This window comes from Anser anser (assembly GCF_964211835.1).
Source record: "Anser anser genome assembly, chromosome: 18".
NCBI classification, from domain to species: domain Eukaryota; kingdom Metazoa; phylum Chordata; class Aves; order Anseriformes; family Anatidae; genus Anser; species Anser anser.
Window position 1 is genome coordinate 11,016,678 of NC_139739.1, and position 22,163 is coordinate 11,038,840.

At 39.6% G+C, this 22,163-nt stretch overlaps 1 protein-coding gene across 12 annotated transcripts in view; it reads right to left on the reverse strand.

Annotated features, from left to right (window-relative positions):
• Nucleotides 1-22,163, reverse strand: part of DEPDC5 (DEP domain containing 5, GATOR1 subcomplex subunit) — a 45,977-nt gene that overhangs the window by 17,831 nt on the left and 5,983 nt on the right. For 5 of the 12 annotated variants that reach the window (XM_083803831.1, XM_083803834.1, XM_083803841.1 and 2 more), the window contains 21 exons: nucleotides 21,461-21,522; nucleotides 19,877-19,946; nucleotides 19,435-19,507; nucleotides 18,692-18,795; nucleotides 18,344-18,418; nucleotides 17,339-17,473; nucleotides 16,798-16,859; nucleotides 16,620-16,693; nucleotides 15,376-15,445; nucleotides 14,837-14,873; nucleotides 13,986-14,106; nucleotides 12,698-12,921; nucleotides 10,908-11,111; nucleotides 10,324-10,459; nucleotides 8,520-8,617; nucleotides 6,349-6,414; nucleotides 4,848-5,031; nucleotides 3,458-3,618; nucleotides 2,314-2,431; nucleotides 1,982-2,149; nucleotides 866-1,085 (listed from right to left, as the gene is read on the reverse strand). In XM_083803831.1, the coding sequence (XP_083659957.1) occupies nucleotides 866-1,085; nucleotides 1,982-2,149; nucleotides 2,314-2,431; nucleotides 3,458-3,618; nucleotides 4,848-5,031; nucleotides 6,349-6,414; nucleotides 8,520-8,617; nucleotides 10,324-10,459; nucleotides 10,908-11,111; nucleotides 12,698-12,921; nucleotides 13,986-14,106; nucleotides 14,837-14,873; nucleotides 15,376-15,445; nucleotides 16,620-16,693; nucleotides 16,798-16,859; nucleotides 17,339-17,473; nucleotides 18,344-18,418; nucleotides 18,692-18,795; nucleotides 19,435-19,507; nucleotides 19,877-19,946; nucleotides 21,461-21,522 (2,462 nt within the window). Of the gene's footprint in view, nucleotides 1-845; nucleotides 1,086-1,981; nucleotides 2,150-2,313; nucleotides 2,432-3,457; nucleotides 3,619-4,847; nucleotides 5,032-6,348; nucleotides 6,415-8,519; nucleotides 8,618-10,323; nucleotides 10,460-10,907; nucleotides 11,112-12,697; nucleotides 12,922-13,985; nucleotides 14,107-14,836; nucleotides 14,874-15,375; nucleotides 15,446-16,619; nucleotides 16,694-16,797; nucleotides 16,860-17,338; nucleotides 17,474-18,343; nucleotides 18,419-18,691; nucleotides 18,796-19,434; nucleotides 19,508-19,876; nucleotides 19,947-21,460; nucleotides 21,523-22,163 lie in introns of all 12 variants that reach the window. The other 7 variants (XM_083803833.1, XM_083803840.1, XM_083803837.1 and 4 more) reach the window with 4 other exon arrangements.

The window sequence follows — 22,163 nt, forward strand, 5'->3', positions numbered from 1 at the left end:
CTTAACCAATAAGCAAGAACACAACACGTCACATCAGCAGAGGTTTATTAGGAAAACTTTAAAAAGGGAGCTAACCGCAGGTGCACAAGAAACAGAACAGTCTGGTGTTTTGTATGGATGCTGTTATCAAAATAAAGCAGATATTGTTCTGGTAATAAGATGGCTTTGCTCTGAAATAAATCATCCCATTCACTGTGTGATTTTGAAATGAATTTGATACACACTAACCCGTTTCACCTGATCCTCTTAAAACTACTGTTTATCAAGAACTCACCCATATGGTTCTCTTTTCACTATCCTTTTCCTGAGTCTGCAGCACACAGCCAATTCAGCTAGAAGTTACCAGCTTCACTCCCTCACACATCTCTTTTCACCAATGATCTGCATCACAATCTGCAATGTGTTCAGACTAACCACAACCACTGCACAAAGCGATGCATGCTTGCAAAAAGATGGCACCAGGTTTGTGCTAAGGGCAGACCAGCTGGGTAAGGCACAGGTATGCTGTGCAGAAGAGGTTGGCTTCTCACTGAGTGAGAAGGAACTCACTGAGTTCCAATTCTGGTTCCAGTCACAGCAGCATGATATACCCATTCCTGACAAGTGTAATTAATTTAATTAGTTCAGTAGCAGCAAAGTGCTAATATGGCCATACTATTTCAGATTTGAAATAGTACATCAGTCAGCATGGCACTGTGCTGTATATCCAGGTGCACACATTATACACGCACATTTACCCCAACTTGCTTAGGGTTGTCTCAGGTATCTCTGCTAATGCTTCATTAAATTGTGCAGAAAAACCTCGAAGGATGACAAAGAAGACAAAGGTGCCTTCAGCTTCTCACCCAACTAAAAGTTGACTCACTCGAATCATTCGATCAGATCGATGGCGTCGACGAATGCGGTTCAAACCTTCCACAAAGCGAATGAATCCATCTAGGAGCTGCCACTCTTCCTCATCAGAACGGGGCTTGTCTCCGTACACATCACAGTGCACTTCTCCTTCCATAATGCGCTTTGTGGCGCTGATGCAGGCAGGCAGAAGGAGAAAGCGAGTCCTCCAAAATTTCAGTGATTCGATGAGGCTGAAGGAAGGAACATGGAAGACACGATAGTTCAGTACACCTTCTAATGAAGGATTTTACAGTAAGTGAAATATCTATCTATCAGCTGTGTATTTCAGCAAGTATAGTAAACATCTCATTCTGCTGTTCCCCATGTGAGAAGAGGCAGACATGCAATGGAGTGGTCAGCAAAATGAATACCACTGGGAAGTACTGCAACACATCAAAGAAAATGTGAACAAGAAGAGAAAACAAGGCCATCTTCAGAATAACTGTATCATGGGAATATATTTTATTTTCTGTAAAAGGTAGGCTACAAAGGCTTTTCCTCCAAAAACAAGCAAAGAAAAAGGAATGTCAGAGGTATAATGTTAGAACAGCAAGCGTTTTGGTTGAGAACCAAAAAGAAACAGACACAAACACTGGTCTCACTCAGAGAAGATATCAAAAAAGCTATTGACACTAGTGGAGACGTCCCACTAATGAGAAGACCTGCTCCATACAGCTTACAAGTAGGGCTTCAGTTAAGCTAGGCCTAGGATTAAAGCAAGTGTCCATCAGATTCAAAACTAAATGGAAGTTTTGAGTCAGATCCAGAAATGAGTAAGCAGCCAAGAAAAACATCTGCACGGTACAAAATGCCCCCATATTTCTTTGCATTTGTATCAAAGAAAAAAAGGTTTGTGCTGAATTTTGCTATCCAGAGTTTGCATCAAAGATTGGATAATGCAAAAGCAGCACTGAGTAAGACTCCTACAGAGGTAAGAGCTGTTAGCTGCGCACACGTGAAAGCAGGCCAGTTACTCTCCCTGGAGTACTGAGCATTTGTAGGTTGAGCTCGTTGAAAAAATTTTAGGTCAAAATGGAAAAGAGGAAATTAGGACACAGAACAGCCTGGATGGAAAAAGAAACCTCACCTGAAATCCTCCGAACCAGCAGAGCAGATATACTGATCCAAGTAATTCCACTTGTACTCTTCCAGTCTCTCGTGGGAAAATTCTACCCAGCAAGAGACAAATTCCGAGTCAGAGTGTGAGGGGCACAAGCTGTAAGTGTAGTTTATCTGAGCAGATTCATATGGATACCTAAAAAAGACAACACAAACCTTTACATCAGCCTTATCAATGACAGTGTTGCTCTTTCTTCTAAAGAGGGAGAAGTCTCTACATTACATTATTTCAAGTCCAGGCAGCTGGAAAAGCACCTTCATCTGAACATTAACAAACTGCTCAACCAAAGCGATACTCACTTTGGCAGGTATCGAGTCACAGTAATTATTTTGTCTTTTAATGTTACTTTGTGGAAAGTACGGCCCATGCTCAGCCAGTACTGGTCTTCTTCCTCAGGCCGATTTCTTGATACGAGACCTAGTTGTAAGAAGCAAAACACACAGCCTTTTAGCTTACTGGACTAGTCAAAACTTTGTCAACAAACCGTACCTATAGAAAGAGACTCCAGAACCAGGTTTCTGAACTCAAACGAAAAGCCATCTTTTAGTCCACATTTTTAAGGGACATGTCCACAACGAGCCTTCTGTTCTTACAGTTAATAAGATTTGCTAATATTACAACTGAAGAAAGGCATTCACAATTCATACACCACCAATACAGATCTTCTCTGGGCAGGCCAAGCAGAGAACAGACAACACAAAGTGTTGAGAAACTGGTGGCTACAATGGGAGCTCAGGTCCACTCTTCCTTCCTCTCTGTCCTTCATTCCTGGAACTAACCACTACAAAAGAAGCCTTTCTGCTCATTCCCAAACCAATGAACAACAACTACATCCCAACTGTGTGTATTCTCTGCCCTATAAGCACTGAATCACTCTTACTTGTCTGGAAAATACCCAGAAAAAGTCTGAAGTCAAACAGTAAACCAGATTCCTTCAACTGAATGTGAGACCATCTCACCCCACACTCCCAGTCCTCTGCAGTTTAACTAGGTTTGTTTAACTAGGTTTAGCTGACTCATGGACAATAAAGCTTTACTTGCCTACCTGACACTGCTTTCACAGATATTTTAATGTTCGGAAAACGCTTCTATATTAACTTTCAGATACACATATTTTGGAGGTTTGGGTCCGTCTTCCAACAGAGAAGTGCCTGCCCTGCAGTCACCACGTGAATTGTGTTTAAGATGTGTTCACCCAAACTGCACTCAAGACATATTTAATTTGGGTTCCCCATCATGAATATGAGGCCAATTTCTTACTACATTTCAAAAACCCTGCAGCTGTTCCTTCATGGTGCAGCTCAGTTGTTTGTGCTGAGCCCAGATCAGGCTCTCTGCCACCAAAGGCTTCAATGAGCATCTATGCCTGAGTCATGGAGGTTACTGACATTGGCAGAAGGACAGAAAGATGACAGACTTATTTCTTAATCCCAAGTCACTCACCTCGACTGTAAAGGGGACTGCTGCTGAGTGGGGGTGGCACAGTTGTGGCTGGTTTCTGTGGTTTGGATTGCACAATAATTTGATAGCCTTGCATGAGACGCTGACAAATGAACTCCTCAAACACCTGTTGGGCTGTCATCTGCACTCCTTCCTCATCTCTCCTGAACACAAAGGTTAAGAAGGAGACTAGAATAAGGAAGCTGACCACACACCTATTCTTAGCTCTGTGTTTCCTAATTGAGAATTTATCCCTGCCCTGGGCCCTGTGCAAGTGAAGCCCTCTGTCTGTGAAAACCAACCTGCAGGAAGAGGAGAGAATAATGGGTGGGTACTCCTCTGTTTAAAACAGGTGATGATGAGCTGTATGACAATAGTTATTAATGCCTTTGAAAGCAGTTTTTAAACCAGTAACAGACACAAAGTCCAAAAGATTTGCTTACAACCGGTGTTAAACTTCCAATAAATACATCACTGATCACTTTTACAGCACTTTACAGAGAATCTCAGTGCATTTCGTAAATGCTCAGCACAGCTCAGGACTGCGGGTGTGCAGGCAACACTCCATCCTCTCCCACAGCGGGAAGTCTGGAGCTGAGAGAGATTAAAAGACAGTTCAAACACCAACAGCTAGCATGAGGAGAGACTTGACATCACTATGCCATGCTCTTACAACTACTTCCTCTCTTGAAATTTGCCCTCCTGCTACAAAGGGACATTTCTTTTTTCTGTTTTGTCTTTAATCTTACTATTTCCTATGTGCTTCAATCACCCTAATATTTTGTTTCGTTTCCCCAAACCAGCAACATGCACAAATCTTTATGATGTCTTAAAAATCATGGAAAATTTGAAAGATGTTTAAAAAGATAAAACAGCTTCAGGGAAGAAAAAAAAATACCAGTTGAAAAACAGTTACCAGAGACCTCCAACAGAAGCCAAGAAATTATATTTATCCCGCTAACGCTATTTTCCTCCAAGATTCTTTAAACTAAATATCCCTGAAAGTGGAGATAAACACCTTAAGTACTATAAGTACATGTGCATTTGTTCATTCAGTTTCCAAAATACTTCACAGAAAACAGATTAACAAAGATGATAGCTCCAGGTTGATTTTTTTTTTATTAAAATACAACAGAGCATGAAAAGAGAAGTAAAGTTTTGTACATAAACTATCTCTAACAAGATATAGAACATAATACTGTCATATGGTAACATCAGAAAAGGTGCAAAGTTACCACTGAAATGAGAAAAATCTAAGTGTTCTGCTGCCAGTTATGTTAGCAACTCATCTTTCTCTCATATAAACTTCAAAGTATTTCTCTCCTATCAACCGCACCTTAAGCACTTCTGACTCAGTGCAAGATACTTCATTAAAAAAAAGCGCTGGCCAAACCTGTCAATGTCAGCCTCTGGAAGGAGATCGTAACAACCCTCGGTGTAATCATTCTGCAGACTCTGACGGTCGGGGAAGTAGTCCGTGGTAAGAGGGAGACATGCCGGAGTAGTGAGAGATTTCCAATCCACTCCAACTGTACAACAGAAGCCTGGCACTACGGGGGGAGCAGACAGTGTCAGAACTGCCTCGTTGCATCATTGGGGGAAGACAATGGGGGCATATATGGTCACCCATGAAAAAACAGGGTGCAGAGGGAGATGAAAATAACGTGTGAAGTGGAATGTTAGAAAGAATGAAGGACAAGTACGGAGTTGGCATAAAGACAACAGGGACAAAAAGGAGGCGGAGTGGGAAGGAAAAAGGAAAGTAAGACAGGAAAAAGGGAGGGAGAGAAAGAGACAGAGTTTGTTAAACAATGCAGTGCACATGCTAATTCAATCCCATCATGCAAACAGCACTCAAAGTTAATGCATTTAATTTTCTGTTGATTGAAAGCTAGAACCAACATAGCCACTGCTCTGCCAAAATTACAGCAAGTCAGGTGCATTTACACATTATTAATAAAAAAGATGAACATTCCAAGTCTGAACAAGAAAATCAGACCAGCTTTGCATCCTAGACAATTGCAGAAGGAGCTGGGGATGAGCAGAGAGAGAGTGACAGACCAGCCTCTTTCCGGAATAATACAACAATGGAAAAGGGAATATTTCTACAGTTATAAAACCAGAAGACAGAGGGAATCGGAAGACCAGAAAAATAGTAACTTGAAAAACAATCCTTTTCCACACTTTTCTAGAATTATGTTGCTGATTCAAAATTACAAAAAAAAAAAACAGAAAACTTGAAAATTAGACATTTAAAAGCAAAGGCTAACTAAACTATACCAAATCTTCAGTTCACTATTTCACTATATTTTAACTTGCCTCAGACAATCTGTAACAAGGCACTTGGCTAACTGCTAATTCTTAACTTCTTCTCACAGAGGTCTTACCCAGTTATTTTACTATAAAGATGTTAACATTAATTGGAAGAGCACTGCACTAAAGTATTATACAGGACTGCTGTAAAGTGTCACACGCTTGTTTCTGTGTTAGATGAAGGTGCATATTTCTGAGTAAATGGTACCAAATTCAGAACTGACTGTACTACTTCTGCTTCAATTAGCTGGTGTCAATCAAGCTTTCCATAATGACAGGCAGATAAGAGTTCAGCAGGTTTATCTTTTTGCCCAATAGTGTTTGGTAAGAAAAGAATTTCACATATACTATGACAACTGGTTTCATATATTCTTAAGAAATGTAGAACTGCAATCAGTGAGACATACAATGTAGAGAGATCCTGACAATTACTGCAGGGCAAAATAAAATCCTGCCAAAAGGTAAGAAGGTTCCTCAGTTTCTTGCCTACCACCTCCTTATGTTTCTATAAACGTCCACATCCTTTCTCTCCTTATCTTTACACCTATGAAAACTCTTTTCCAAACCTTCCTCCTTCTTACTTGGATCTGGAGAATTAGAGACAGCATCTTCCAATGAATCCTTATTCTGAGGCTTGAGGTTCATCCCTACAAGAAAGAAAAATATGTATTTTATTTTAAGCAGCTATGCACTTTACTTTCGTTTCAAACAAAAATAAAGAACATGCATAAGTTTTAAAAATATTATATTTCACTGCCTTTAAAGAGCTCAGGGTTCTGAACAGCAAAAAAGAACACAAAGGCAACTAATGAGAAAAAAGACATCTTGGACAGAAATTGAACATCTCATCAGAAATGTTCAGTGGTTAAAACAAGCAAAAAACAACCTTCCCCAAATGGTGTAACATCTTGAAAAGGAGAAGCCATAAAAAAGCAACTTGCTAATCTCAGTCACAGAAGCTAAAGAACTTTTAAATATATTCAGAACCCAAAACCATAATGATTTTGATTGGTTTTCCTTGTTTTATGAACAAGAGATGAGTTAGAGAAGAATAACTTCTTAAAGCACAGAATTACACATTTTTCTGCTGTATTTGCATCAATATTTGTACAATTACAGTCAAGCAAGCCATCCAACAAAGAAAAACCCAAGTTACTCTTCAGTTGGATTGGTTCCCTGAGCTGCTTCACCATGTAGCTGTATAAACAGCTGTTGTGGCACAAAAGAGGAAATGAGCAGCTGAGAAGACAAGAAAAATAGCTGATGTGAAAAGCTTTTTATCAAAACACAAACTTTGGGAGGCCTCTAAACATTTAAAGGAGCTATTTCTATAAAACTGACTTTTATAGATTTATCCAGGAAATTGATATCAACACCATACCTGTTATTCTAAATAGCATTTACTAACAGAAAGGATGGTTATCTGCTTCCATGATGACACCAGTAAAACAGCAGAGGAAATGGCTCAAATTGCCGTTCATCTTTCGCTAACTCCACTAATGCCACCTGCCATCTAGTTATGGAATCGCAACAAGATTTATTTGCTCTGAACTACCATCTACCATCTGCTGGACAATAGAGACAGCACACAGAATGTCAGTGTAAATAGATGCAGTAATTTTTCACTCTGAAGCACATGTTGCAGCAAAACACGCTGTGGGCAGCAGAGAAGAGCCAATGAGATTCACTGAGAAATCATATTTTTGGAAATAAAAAAACCTGTTCCATTTCATATGTGACTCAAACCATAAGGGAGAAACATAAGTCAGATCACTGAGTCACACTATGGCAGCTACAGATGGCTGAGGGAGTTTAGTCAGGGAAGGTGCTCATAACAACTTGCACCAAGACAGACACAGAACAACTTCCACCATATACATGATTTATATCCAAACTACAGACGTGAAAGACTTCTATAAAATGCAAGTATGTTTATTGCCAGGATATGCTCTACATCTATGTTGTGCAAATTATATCCAGCAGCTGAAATACAGTTTAGACTTTGCTCTGGCAACTGCCATCTGGAAGGCAGAAAAAGTAAAGCATGGAAATGAAATGTATTCAAACAAAACCCACAGAAGGAAACAATGAAACAGAAATTACTTTTAATACAACTACGTGAAAACAAGACAAGACACACACGAAAGCTAACTCTGCTAAAAAAAAAAAACTTTATGGCTCTGCAAAGTGTGAGTGGAGGGGAAAAACATGTTTTTCATCCAAATATAAATTAAAGGGTGAATTTAAAAAAAAATAAAAAATTCTTCAAATTGGTTTTGAAAAAAGAACAGAAGTCTTGAATGTTAAATTACAAAAGATCAAAATTCTTTTCCATGTGTCCTACCTAAAAAGCACATCCATAAAATCAGAAGGTAGGCTGCAAAATCATAACAGAATGCTAGTGTGGCATATTGTTCCACTTACAGGATTCAAAAGAAATATTAAGAATTTCTACTGATCCAGGCCTTGGTAAGAGTAAGAAAGAACATTAATCTTCAACTGAAAGCACAAACATGTGTCTTCCCTTTAAAATGTGATTAAATATTTTGGGCAGTGTCCATAACATCTGGTATAAACAGTGCCATGTTCAAAGAGCTTAAAATCTGAAGAAAGTGCTTTGTTAGACAACAAGAAATGCTAGAAAACACTACATCCTAGAATTTACCATGCATGACAGGCCTGCTGCTTTACATATGTCACTGTTAATAAGAGCTCTGTCTCCCAACACCATGCTCAGTCACTGTTTTGTTACCTGCACCATTGCTGCCAGCCAGACCGTTTGAATACTCTTCTGTTCCACTGAAGCCCAGGAAGGAAGCACTGTCACCTGGATGCCGAGAACTGGTATGTCTAGAGAAAAACAAAGCAGCCTGTATTTTAACACAAATACTTTTCCACACTCACGCCATTCCATACTTTTAATAAGAACTGACATAACAAATAACAAGTAATCAGCCTGCCATCTCAGCTGAGCCTTTGCAACCATGTTCCTAATGATAATTGCAGAGATAGGGAATATTGCTACAGCTTTTTCAGTCCTGCTTTTTGTGCCTATTACTATCTATCCATATTGTTGTGCTCTTTGCCTCTAGCAATAACCAGTGCACTATATTCACAGGATGGTGGAGAACTCATACATCTCCCATGAGAAAAACAAAACTAACTTACTCAATCTGATTTCATGGTCTAGAAAACCAGCATTCCAGAGCGAGCAAATTGCTTTGGGTGAGTATGTCATCAGCAGTGACCACAAAAAGATTCAGAGAATTATCAAGAACATGACAGCAGAAGACATTGGTGTTAAGACCAGAAATTTTAACACTATGATGTTCTTATGAAATAATGAGAAGGCAATCATCTTATTTACTGTAGAACTATGGAACAAAGACTTGAGGATGATATAATATCAAAATTACGCAACACACAAAGGGATTACAGTATTCTAAAGGATAACACAAAGTATAAGATAGGACAACAATTTTCCTACAAAAGAAAAATGCATGAAAAAAATAATTAGACTGTGCAATTTCCTGAAGGATGGCTTGAAGACAGCAGAGGAAAAAAAAAAAATCCCTAAAATTTAAAAAGGCAGAAGATACCAAGAGGATCCTCACTCACCCTGGACATCTTGAAACAACAGGTAACAAAAATTTCTACAAGCATGCAAGAAAGAAAAGGGGGAGAAATACCAAAGTTATTGATAAAAATATATATAGGCAATTCTGAAGCTGCCTAAGGTACCAAAATGTAAACAATATTAAATAAGTATAGTGAAAAGCAAGGACAAAATGTTGTCAATAAAAGAATAATCATATAAAAAAGAGGTAAGAGAATATTTGGAGATTGGAGAACTGTGCAGCTTGAAAAATGGCCTAGATTAAGTGAGGGATCTAAGTACTCTCACTGTAAAACCAGCCTCCCCACACCCATGCTATAACCAGCAACAGTGGGATCCTTCTCACTTCTCAGAGCCAACAGTCAATATAAGCTCCCAACACCAGCAAAAGCTTGTTTTTTTTTTTTAAGAGCAAATTAGTTTAAGAACACAGGTACTTTCACTTACAATCCACCCCTGATGTTCATCATAGCTGCATGTTTCTTAACAGCATGGGGAAGATAGGACTGAATGGACAAGACAAACTGCTCAACGGTTGCTGTGAGGCAAAGCTATGTCCTGTGCTAAAAAACATTCTATTCTAGGATGAAGGTCACAATTACTGGGATAAGAAGTCAAGAATTAAAGACATAGGCTCTTATAATGCAATTTTGAATGATCGTGAATGATTCATTGTATTGCTCATGTATTGCAAGCTGTGATAAGCCACTGCTTACCCCAAATTAGAGGTGAACGACCTCCAGCCTCCCCAAAACAGCTTTACATCTCAAAATAAAAGTACATGCTGCATATGCGGCACTGACACAATATATTATTCAACTTGCAGATCACAGCCTATAACTGCCTTACATATATAGAACTTCCTAACACACATATAACTTTAATGAAAAGGGGTGTTCATGCAAAGTCTAAACATCCTGATCCCTCCTGAGGACCTCACCTGCCAGTTGCCTCATGGTAAGCCAGCTCAAGCAGTTCAGCAGAGGAATGTGTCAAATCCTGCTGCCCGTTGCCCTGCATTTCTGCCATATTCTGACGAGTTTGATGATGGATCTGGATAGCTTCTCCTGATGGACCTAAACAATTACAGTTTGATCATTAATCATCTCATCCGTCCTGATTTCTTGTTTGTCTTCATTCACTCGTACCCCTTTTGTCAACACCACAGGTAAATAACTAATGGAAATTAAGAAAGCAAGTTTAGGAAATCTTCACAAATTTGAACCTCTGGCATCTTCCCTGAAGCCAGCAGAGTAGAATATTCTTCTAAACATTTTACAGGGCCTACTTACAAGGACTCACATCAACAGCCTCTATCTACGCTTGTTCCACTGCATCGAATGCTGCAAGTTCACCAATAGATGATAGTACTTCCAAGAGAAGAGGATCTCTGCTTTATCAAGTCTATAAATTTCAACCAGTGTTACAGTACATAGCACTTCAAGGCAAGAGTTCACACTGGTCCTCCTGCTGCTGGACAAGGAAAAATTCTTAGTTACCTAATATGCTATGAAACAGACTTACCCACAGGAAAAGTGTGCATCCAGCGCCTCCTGTTAGATGTAAGTTTCATAGGCATGCGGGACGGGGCAAATGGGTTGATCAGCGCCCGCTGGGGTGTATATCCCCCAGGCCGAATGTGCAGCATGGATTCTGCACTGCCAACGTGGAACCTCCCAGGGGCGCTGGAGTCACGTTGCTGAGACTCCAGCATGTTCTCAAGGACATCTAGAAAACACAACTTGAAGTCAGTGTGAGATCATGCAGAAGCCAAGCAAAAGAGTGAATTGCTTAGGGATATGAAGACTCCCCAGAGTAATTGGGAACAAGGACAGTTGAGGAACAGGCAGGGAGATAAGCTGAAATCAATTTCAATCCAATCCGCAAGTTACAACACAAGAAAGAATCCAGACGAGAAATAAAATAATTTCACTCGCCAGTACAACATTACTCTACACTGTGCCACTTTATACTAATGAAACCATAAGGAAATCACTTGCTAAGTCAACTACGAAGAATTACTTAGAGCTTTGAGAATTCCTGAAAAATCAAAACAAAAGTCTGAGGTGACAAATGGAAACCTCGGGATGAGTACCCGAAGACATAGCAGAAAGCACAACTGAGCAACATATACATTTGTTGTAAGCTTCAGATTTGACCACTGAAATATGGGATTAATTTCAGAGGACATAGGACACAAGATCTCAGCAAGCTAGCAGTTTGTCATTACTATTCTATGTAGAACATTAGTGCAGTTATTTAGAAATAGCTGAAAGAGGGATACACCAGATGACTAAGTAGCATTTACTCTGTTCAACAAATAGAAATCCCAAAGAGAAGGAAGGGTCTCGTTTAACACTGTATACTGCTAAATCAGAACACAGGAAGAATTCCAATTACCCTGACCCTTCCCTACCCATCAGTCCTATTCCGCTTACATCCCCATCCAGTTGCACACCTTCAGCTGAGTCATAAGACTATCCTTCAAACTAAAGGAGAAACAGAAAATACCAGAATATCTATGCATTTGTTAATTGACAAGGGGGAGAATACATCAAAGATAAATGTAATGTGAAGCTCCCTGTTGGAAAGCTGTTCCATACCAGTAAGTCCAATTCCTGTAACAGGCCAAATACGATATTAAGTGTCAGACAGCAAGACATGAAAAGAGGCACAAAGAGCCTGCAGGGATAGAATTCTACAGTAGATCCAGCAACTGCAGAGGAACACAATTCACCTAGAAATGAGTTGGGCTTGTGAAGATATCACATACTGTCTGAGAACAAAATTAAATTACAAGGGGAAAAAAAGGAGCCTGTCACCACTGCTAATACACCAAGATAGCTCAGCAGTACTTTGTCAAAAGAAAGGATCCAGAAAGTGACTCCTAACGACAGTAACTCCCCACGGAGAGAAGTTAAAAGCAGGGTCCCCCAAGGCTCACTAAGGCCTATTCTCATTTCACAAATTATAGGTGACCTGGATGATAAAAAGTTACTTGCATATGTCCACATTTGGAGACAGACACAAGAGAATAGTCAAATATTAAGGAAGGCAATAGGCAAGGGAAAAGAGCAAATCACTATCAGGACACTTCTATTTAGAACAAGCCAATTAAAAAATGCAATGGAATTGGACAAGGATAAAGGGAGAATGCATACCCAGCCATAGCTGGAGCTGCAGAAAAGCTGTAGTATGAATGCTAATATGAGCACCATCTTCCCTGTGCTGGCCTGGCAGTGGCTAGCACAAACTTCCATCTTCTCTCTCCCCTCTCACCACCTAAGGTATTGTCCCATCTGCCTCAGGCTGACCTCTGGTGCTGGTATAGCCCAAAGAGCTGCTGACTTCATACTGGTGCAGATGAGGCCGTGGGATCATCAGGATGTTGGAGATCTTGCCCAGGGAGCTGTCATCGGAAGCCTGGCTCCTCACCTCCTCTGGAGGTAAAGTGCGGCTCTGGAGAGAAGGGCTGCATGAGACATCATAGGAGCTAGAGCTCTTTCGGGTACGACTCTCTCTCTCCCTCACAGACCTGCTGAAAAGACATGAGTATGTGCAGTGATATGAAATCATAAAAGATCAATTCATTCCTTTATTATCAAGGGGCTTGAACAGACCCAAGTCATGTAAAAGACTCAATAGCTGAACTCAAAAAGAGGACTAACAAGAAGCTAACACCATTTTTTGACTATGTGGTTATTAAATACTTTTGTGCATTATGCAGTAGAAGAACAGAACACTAAAATGCTTCCAGCACAACAGCTGTGAAAAGAGTATGCTTGACCCTTGATGCAGTTCCACAGACATCACACCAAGCTAGTAATATAAATGTGGTCTAGAAGATACTAGAACTGAGCCCATGCTGCTAGGAAAATTTAGCTAGAGGAAAGCTACATGAAATTACTAACTACTACTAAATTGTACTGGCATCTCCAGTGTGGATTTCTACAAGCTATTCATATTAATAAAAAAGAGTCCACTTGCACAGATTCCTCAGATTTAGGCAATACCATTGAGAGAAGGCAAGCCAAAAAATACTTCAGAAGTTCATCAATCCCACATCCCTGAAAAAGCACTAAAATTTACACATTTTTCAATTAATTTGGCCAGAACCTGAGGATAATAAACCTTTCTTCTCAGAGGGAAGGCCATGAATTATTTCAGAACCAGTACTTAGATTCTCTATTTCTTCTTTCATCCAGAAAAGCACCATCTTCAGGGAAGATTCCTCACCACTCTGTTCAGCACCAGTTACTAAGCAGTGCATTAAACTGATGTTATTTCTACAACAAGTACTATCTTACTTAGCCTGAAAAATCAACTAGAAACTTTGCCAGGGAGACTAACTTCATTCTTCTTCGTGCAAAATTAAAAATGCAACAAAAAATGCATACTTACACCTTTTCATAGATCCCACATGCTGTTTTAGAAATACAATACCAAACAACCAGCAGTAAGCACTAGCTACAGATACAACTTTTTGTTCAATTGTAAGCTTGTGGAGCTTAATTCGCCTCATTTTTCTCAAAGCACATTATGCATCAAGAAATGCACCATAACATTGCTGCTCTCGAACTAGTACATTCACAGTCCTCTTACCTGAAAGTGGTGCAGCGCTGGGCTCTGGATGGGCCTGGCAGTCTGAACACCTGGGCATCATAGCCATCATAATCAACCTGGATAGGCAGGGCATTCTCAGCATCTTTTGGAGCCCCTAATGCTGAAAAAAAATCATATAACACTGGAACCTCTTTCAAGAATGCACAAGATCTGCAAGGCAGAAGCATCCAACTCTCACCACTAAAAAGTATCTATTGAAAAAAACTGCATACAACAATCTGATGAACAGAACAGCTGGAGCAGACGTCAGCTCAAGTATCAAAGACCGTGCCTCTGAATCAGAGTTGCTGAGGCTCTGATATCTTTCCCCGTATAGCCATGAGATTAAATCAATGATCAATAAAGAAATCCTTGAATGGACAGATGCCTCAGATCACAGAGAGAATTGCACATTTTAAAACAACTTTACAGAAATGGACAGCTTCCCTTCTAGGACATACACATTCTTGAAATGAGGTGGTATTAGAAGAATGCAGGCTTCTCCCACTGTAATCTGTGGGCATAACACTGACAGTATCCCAAACCAGCAAATGCCCTTCCTGTCCCATTCTCGTGAATGCTAGTGCTAGCTCACCTATTTCTCTACCCAAGTGACAAGCAGTCAGGATAGAAACTCCTGCCTCCCTCCTTATTAGTTATCTGTTGAGAAGGCAATTCATACATGCACATTAACGTCCTGGATAATGACTATGTGGTTTTCACGTTTTTCTGCAATTGTTCCTTCCAGCATTTTATTAACAGTGGTTTGCTGTTAGTGCCATTGTCTTACTACAGCTGTTTGTTAGTCTGGGAGTCAGTGGGACAGATCATTCCAGAACAAGATTACTCACAGGAATCTCGGCTATTTTTTGCTTTCTCAGTCAGTGGCTGGAGGGTCCAATAAAAGAAGTTTGAAGTTACCAGGAAAAGGAGAGAGAAAAGAGAAAAGGAGAAGGGAAACAGTCAGCATATTCTAAGGAAATATCCCCCAGCATGATAAAAGCATCAAACTTAAGAGTTTATCCAGCTCACCCTGTGAGACAGCCATAACACGTTTTAAGTATGAAATACTGATACTCAGTCACAAACCACAGTGTAAAACACATCTTCGCCAACACTTTTCCTCCTCTCCATAGAATTCGCCATTAAAGCACTAAGCTATTTTTATGTTGGCTATAACATTTCTCAAATAGTTTAATCCTAGAAAAGATAGATACTTAGAAACCAGTCCCTCATTCACAATCTCTGCAACAATCCTTTACAGATTTATTTGCACTGCCTTTTAAACACAGAAACTTAGTGACCGTTGTTGCTAGAAGGATTCTGATGCTTGGCTGAGAAAAGATCTGACAAGCTAGTATGAAGAAAAGGTAATCATAAAAACACCTACTTTTCTCCCTGCCAGCTTGATCCGCGGAGTGAAGCTGTTACATAGGAGCTGGCTTTTGGATGTGTAGAAACTGAAATGGAAAGAGAGTGGTTAAGCTGTCTTCTAGGAATTGAACACGGCTGGTTAACTACATAGCAAACAGATTATGAATTTGAGCTAGCTATTAAATGAAGAAAAGGGGATACCTCTCTTTGCATAACATGACATCTGAAGAACACCTGCAGATGATTAACTAGAGAGAATCTATGATTCCCACACAACCTCAGTCTAGACCTCCTCCTAATATACTGATATCTGCATTCCCAACTTCATTTCCTCTTTCTACGGAAAGATATCAGCTTTCACCGTCTATACAGTACTGCACAGTTCACATGACGCTTTCCCTAATTTACATGACAGTAATGACTCACATCAACTTCTTGAAAACTAAGGACCTCCTCCCATTTGAAGTAATTTATTCTTTAACATCTGTTTCTTGTCATCTCAATCTTTAAATCCTGCCCTGCTACAAAGCCTTCAAACAACTCTTTCATCTTAGGCAAGGACCAGATGTCTTCCAGCTACTTGAAAAGATTGGGTATAAGCAACACTCGAATGGTTATTGGTCAGGACAGTCAGTCAATGCATGCATATAAAATGAGGTACTAAAACACAGAGAAAAGTTCTACTGCAGAACAAGGACTGCAGAATTAGTTTTTATTCTGAGCCCTGATCTCTGTCAGTAGGGAGAGAGGAGAGAGTATTATGACACCGTGTTTAACAGAAAGCAGAAAGAAAACCTACTGTGCCTTGGAGTAAAGCAAAGTAAAATTAAGCGTGTTTCCTGTAACTGTTCCAACATTTACCCATGTTATTCACATTCTCTTTACCCGTAACTGTTCATTTGAGATGCATTTACTTTCACTAATAACCAACTTAGCTGAAATGACAGTATTTTTTTTAAGCATCCTGACTGACTTTGAGCATAGTTAAGGCTACAGCTTACCTGGAAAGAGCTTAAGATTAAGACCTTTTCCTCTGCAAATTGCCTACCACCTCTGACATACTGCACTGACACCCAGAGTTCTACAAGAATACTCCTAGTTATGCAAGACTACTGTAATATCTGTCTCTGCTTTGCCAGCAGAGCAGAGGAAATAAGCAATGGAAGAAGAAAGAATTCAACAGATGTACAGAAAGGAAAGCACAGCAGAAATGTTTTGAAAAGGCTGGTATCTTCTCAGAAACCTTAAGCGTTTACCTACCTATGGTTTATCCAGTGTGGAATATTGTAGTCGTCACCCAGCCTGGAATCTCCAGGTCCACAGCGATTATGGAGCTGTAAGAGGAATTCCAAGGCAAAGCAACTAGTTGTGTCTATCTAGTCACAAATTCAGTAACATTTCTTCTAGGAACAGAGAAGGGAACAGAAGGATGCGTTACCTTAAAGAGTGGTACAGCATGCAGTGGTTGTTCTCCCATGCAGACCAAGTCCACACCAATCCCTGTAAACAAAGAACAGTAGAGTTCAGCTATCCACCAACCAGCACTGATATGCTAATCCAAAGACTGCCAACTTGAGGTGAGCCCCCGCTTTGTATTCATACCAGATTTAAAAACATAATCATACTGAAAATGGAAATGGTAACCAGCAACCCCATGGTATAGCTGCAGACCAACAGTGCCAGTGGGGATATAAGAAGTGCTTCTTCTAAACTAGGTGCAGGATTATCCTTCAAGGGGAAGGTCTGCATGGACTGATGAAATGCTCCACTATCATAAATACAAATAAATACCTCCGATTTCTCTAAAAAATCTAGCCATTTCAATACAAAGTGTGGACACATGCCTTCCAGCTGTAACCCCTCTTTTCCAGAGTACAAAAGTTACAATAGATACTTTTTCAGAGCAAGAAAAGACTAGAGCTTTTCCAAATACAACTGTTAGCCTTCATAAAAATTACAAATAGTCTCTAGTTATTTACCATTGTCTATCATCCGCTGTTTGGTTAGAATCATAAGGAGGCGATCGACTTCAAACACCCCTACACCAGGTGTGATAACCACGGACATCTGGCCAGTCCGATCAAAGTTCCGGTTTATATAATGCTTGTCAAACACTAAAAGAAAGAGCCAGGGAATACTTTACAAGAAAAAGATGCTGGATGTAGTTTTCAGAGCAAAGGAGGTGACTACTAATACCAGAATTAAGCAAGTTTCCACAAACCCCATGCAAAAGTGAAAGTATTTGAATGTAGCATTGTCCAATCAATAAATGTCAATAAAGCTACAGGAAGGAGACAGTAGTTAGGGCAGAAGAGAAAATGAGAACTGGATACATCAAAATGAGTATTTTTCTCGTATGCTTAGCGGTTTGTTCTTTTTTTCTTTAATATAACATCTCAAAAAAATCTTGAAAACCGAGAAAACCTACATCATAAACCAAAAAGGTAAAGTTCGTTGATAATCACTAAATAACATATTGTGCTTTGTCTCATAGAAGTAACAAGACAGCCATTAACAGGACAGAAAGATATCAGATGTAAAGAATCACAGAAAAGCAGATCTTTCGAAATCCCATCAAATCCACCTTCCTGCTAAAAAGATGGATCAACTTCATTCGCCAGTCACATTTGATCTAACCCACTTTTGAAAGGCTTACAAAATAAAAATAATTCAACTTCTGTTATAAAAAGTTTGCATACAAATACAGAGCTAGAAGAAAATGTTTCATCTGAACAAGGCTCTATAAATGGTATCTGAAGCCTGAACTACCCAATTCTTAGTTATGAGAGCCATTTCCGGAGACGCATACAAAACAATTTCTTCTGAGGCAGAAAATGATAGTTTCACCACTTAACATTTCCCTCCTTTACCTGGTGTTACGGAACATATAAGTGTTCCTTAACAAGAGAACTTAACACCCCTTTACTGAAAGCTGCTTTAATGGTCCCTCCTCTGTACATTGTTATCCATTGTTCATAACTTACCATTGAATGAAAGATTTATGGCCTCCAGGTAGTTCCCTTGTGCTGATGTAGAATTGTAACCTGGAGGAAAGCCCTCTGGACAAGTGTTCAGACAAAAAAAAAAAATCATCATCCTTGTATAAATTAGCTTTAAAAAAAAAAAACTGCATTGGAAGTAAGCCCTATTACATCAACAATTTACAGGCAGAATTGGTTCATCTCACAGAAAGACCCACGCAAAATAACTTGCTCAGGAGAGCAGTTAAGTGATGTAATACCAGACTCCAACTGAAACTAGAGCTTACAGATAGATTTCAAACAAATGAAACAAAAAAAAAGCAAAAGGATAAAAGCATTGTATTCTTTTACCTGCTTGCTCTAGTCGTACCAGCACAGGATACTGGATGAAAAGCTTTTTAATGGTCACAAGCAATGAGGTCCACTCTTCTCGTCTCTCATTCTGAACTACAACTCTAGAAAGGGCACAACTTAGTAAGCATCATGAAAGAAAGCTACACAGAAGCAATGAGGCAGCACTTTAGAACTACTGTGTATTTGTAGCAGACGTTAAGGAGTAGATGCACACATAAAGCTGGGCATATTCTTAACCAGAAGAGTAATCTCTTGATTATAAACAGGTAAACATTTAGAACATTACATATTAAATAATGTCACTGTTGTGCAAAGTGGTAAAATCCTTAACAAGTTTAGAATTAAATGACAGCTTCAACAGCTGCATTTATTGTGACATGGAAAAAATTGTGCTTTCAGCAACGGCACTCTTTCCATCTGTTCTCCGACTACTCAGAAATGTGAGGATCTGAAAAAAAAAAGCCAAGCCTTACACAAAAACTACTCCCAACACTACAGAACTTTTAGGTTCACTGGCAATTCCAGTAAGATGCAAACAATACAATATTTACATGCAAGTGGAAGACTAACCTAGCAAACATGAGTGTGCACTTACAAATGGAACAATGTGCTGCCAGTTTCAGACAGATGCTTTTCACACCCCTAATTCTTAGCAAGGTCCTACAGCTAATAACATGATATTCTCCACAAGGGTTGTCCATACACTGAGAGACAAGAGATGGAAGAACTGGAAGACATACTTGTAAAAATCTTCATAAAATCTTCCCTCATGATCCTGCCGAATCGATGCACGATGTGTTTCAGGAAACTCATCTGAAATGGAGGCAGTAATAATTTTATCCTATGATCGTGTATAGAAACAGCTCGTGTCTTTTCTAATGAGGAGCTTTTTCCATTATAAAAGAGAATATCTCTGATAAATATTAGATCTCCTACACAGTATTTAAATTGGTTTTAAAACAATACGACAGCATGAGTAGGAGGAAGAAAATTTGCCACATTCTTCCACGTACAGTTTTCACGGCAGTGCTGTCAGGAGAATGGCTGTGTATCCATTGTGCTTGGTAGGACTTGGGCATAAAATAATAGCAGAAAAAAAGTTACTGCCAGCCAGTGACAACCTTTCAAGAGAGAAGGAGAAAAAGTTAAAAATAGTAACATGAAAATATATAATTTACTTACCTATAGATTTTGCTTCGTAAAATGTTCTAGAAAATAGAACAACTGTCACTTCATGGCTGCAATTCTTCTCCTGTACAGAAAGAATACATGAAAAAAGAAAACCTTACACATCACACTCAGCAGAAAAATGTGTACTCACGCATGGATATATCTAAATACACATATAGGAACATCCTCTTTCCCTCACACCTAGGACCTAGAAAAAAATTGGACTGCTGTATTTATACATCTGCAAAAGTACTGCATATGCCCATATGCCTCTGTGAAGTAACATAATGCTCTGTCCTGACTATTCTGTTCTACTAGGCTATATTGTATTTAATAGAAGCACCCTTAATTACTCTTTAAAGAAACTCCTCTCTGCAGTTGCCAGGATACAAGATTTTTTGTGTGTAAAAAAATGCAGTCGACTCAATTTGTTTGAATACATAAACATACTCACTTGCAGCAATTTGATATTCTTATTTGCTACTGCTCAGAGAGATGCCCCTAACAATTCCAGAGAAATAAAATGTTAAAATCTCACTGAACAGTTACAGTGCTGATGCACACAATGGAATTAATGAGCTGAAAAGAGCATACTGGCCATTCCCTTGAAAGGAAAAGCTTGAAAATCCTTGATCTGAGTGAGCCCGTGGATGCTCAGGCACATACCCAAAATGGTACATATATTAGTACCAAAAGCAAAACAGACGTCTTACAGATATGTCACGCAAGGCTCCTAGTAAATCTCCAATGGAGGAAATGAAAAAAGGGGCACAATGAAAAAGGGACAAATCTGTTGCTCTTGTTGATGCTTGGGACCATCATGAACTGTGTCCTTTGCACAGATTACAGATAGGTTGCAGATTTTGTATCTGCCTTGAGTACTGCTACAGTTCTCTTATTTATGTCTGCAGGAGCCTCCTGCCTAAGACATTTTCCATAGCTCTGTGGCTGAAAGGATTTCAGTCACCAATTCTGCCCTCTCCTCTAATGCAGGACTGCTAACAGCACTTGTACCTTGCTCTGAGCCAGGTCATGAGACAGGGTATGGCTCTTTGTTGTTCAATTGTAAGAGACACAGAGGCTTTGTTGTTATTATTATTTTTTTTTTTTTTAAAGAGACCTTTACTTCCAAGAAGTTTGCACACCATCAGTGGCTTATACACTACAGCCTGGAACCCCCCCCCATGCTAAACTATAGCAACACTAACCAAACTACACAATACCATGAAAGCATCCAGAACTGAATCCTGGAACAAGTAAGATTGTGTAAAACAGACTTGTGCATCACTGCACAACCACAAACAACTGTATTACACATTTAGTGACTTAAGTCCAGTCACAGACCCACCACAAAACCAAAACAATTGCATGATAACACCACAGCAGATACAACATATCAGCAGTGGAGCCACGTGGCACGTATGATTTACCTGCAGACCTGCAGTAACCACTCTTTTGATGCCCACGAGCCATCTCTCATAAACCTTAGCACTGCCTGACATAGCCTGGGTCTTCCTCAAAGTGGCAGACCAGTGGGTTCATTAAGATGGCTCTGAATTGTTCTTTCAGAACAGGATGAACAAAGCAGCTATTTACCTTCCATTTTGTGAAGAGATCAGCAAGGAAACCATTCACAGCTTTCTCAAAGTACAGGTCCCCTGCAAAGTAAACACACCCAAAGCATCAAGCAAACAGCAATTACTTCAACTATGGGGTATATTTAACACCACGATTCTAGGTAAGTTATTTTTATTAGAATCACAGCAAAGTAACTGAAAGCACACTGAATGCTAATATTACTAATGCAAAGAGAGCAAAAAAAGATTAAAAAGCAGGACTGTTTCAGATGATGTAAACAAAACTGTTGTATTGTCAAAAGGACCTGACCTTTAAATCCATTTTTCCAACACATTCGCAACATGCTGGGTAAGCATCTGTACTATCTTTTAGGAACGGCATTCGCAACCGACTCCCTGCTCAGCTTTGAATAGTTGCCTAGTTGCATATGCTTTAAGCACATGGTCAAAGGAAGGGGAAAGAGGTTTGCTAAAAATTTAAGCCAGAAAAAAAAAGGACAACGACATAGTTAAGTGGCTCATTCTCAACTCCCAAAGTTTAAATACTTCTAGCTAGCTCCACCTGGGCTAAAACAGTGTTTTTCCATCCTGGCTAAGACACAGTCAAGAGAAATTTAGAACATTGAGGCCCTCTTTGCACAGGACTTCAATTCATTTCTGGTTTCAGGATTCATACAGGCTTGCCCCTGCCCTCATCACCAAACACGTTCACATCCACAGAA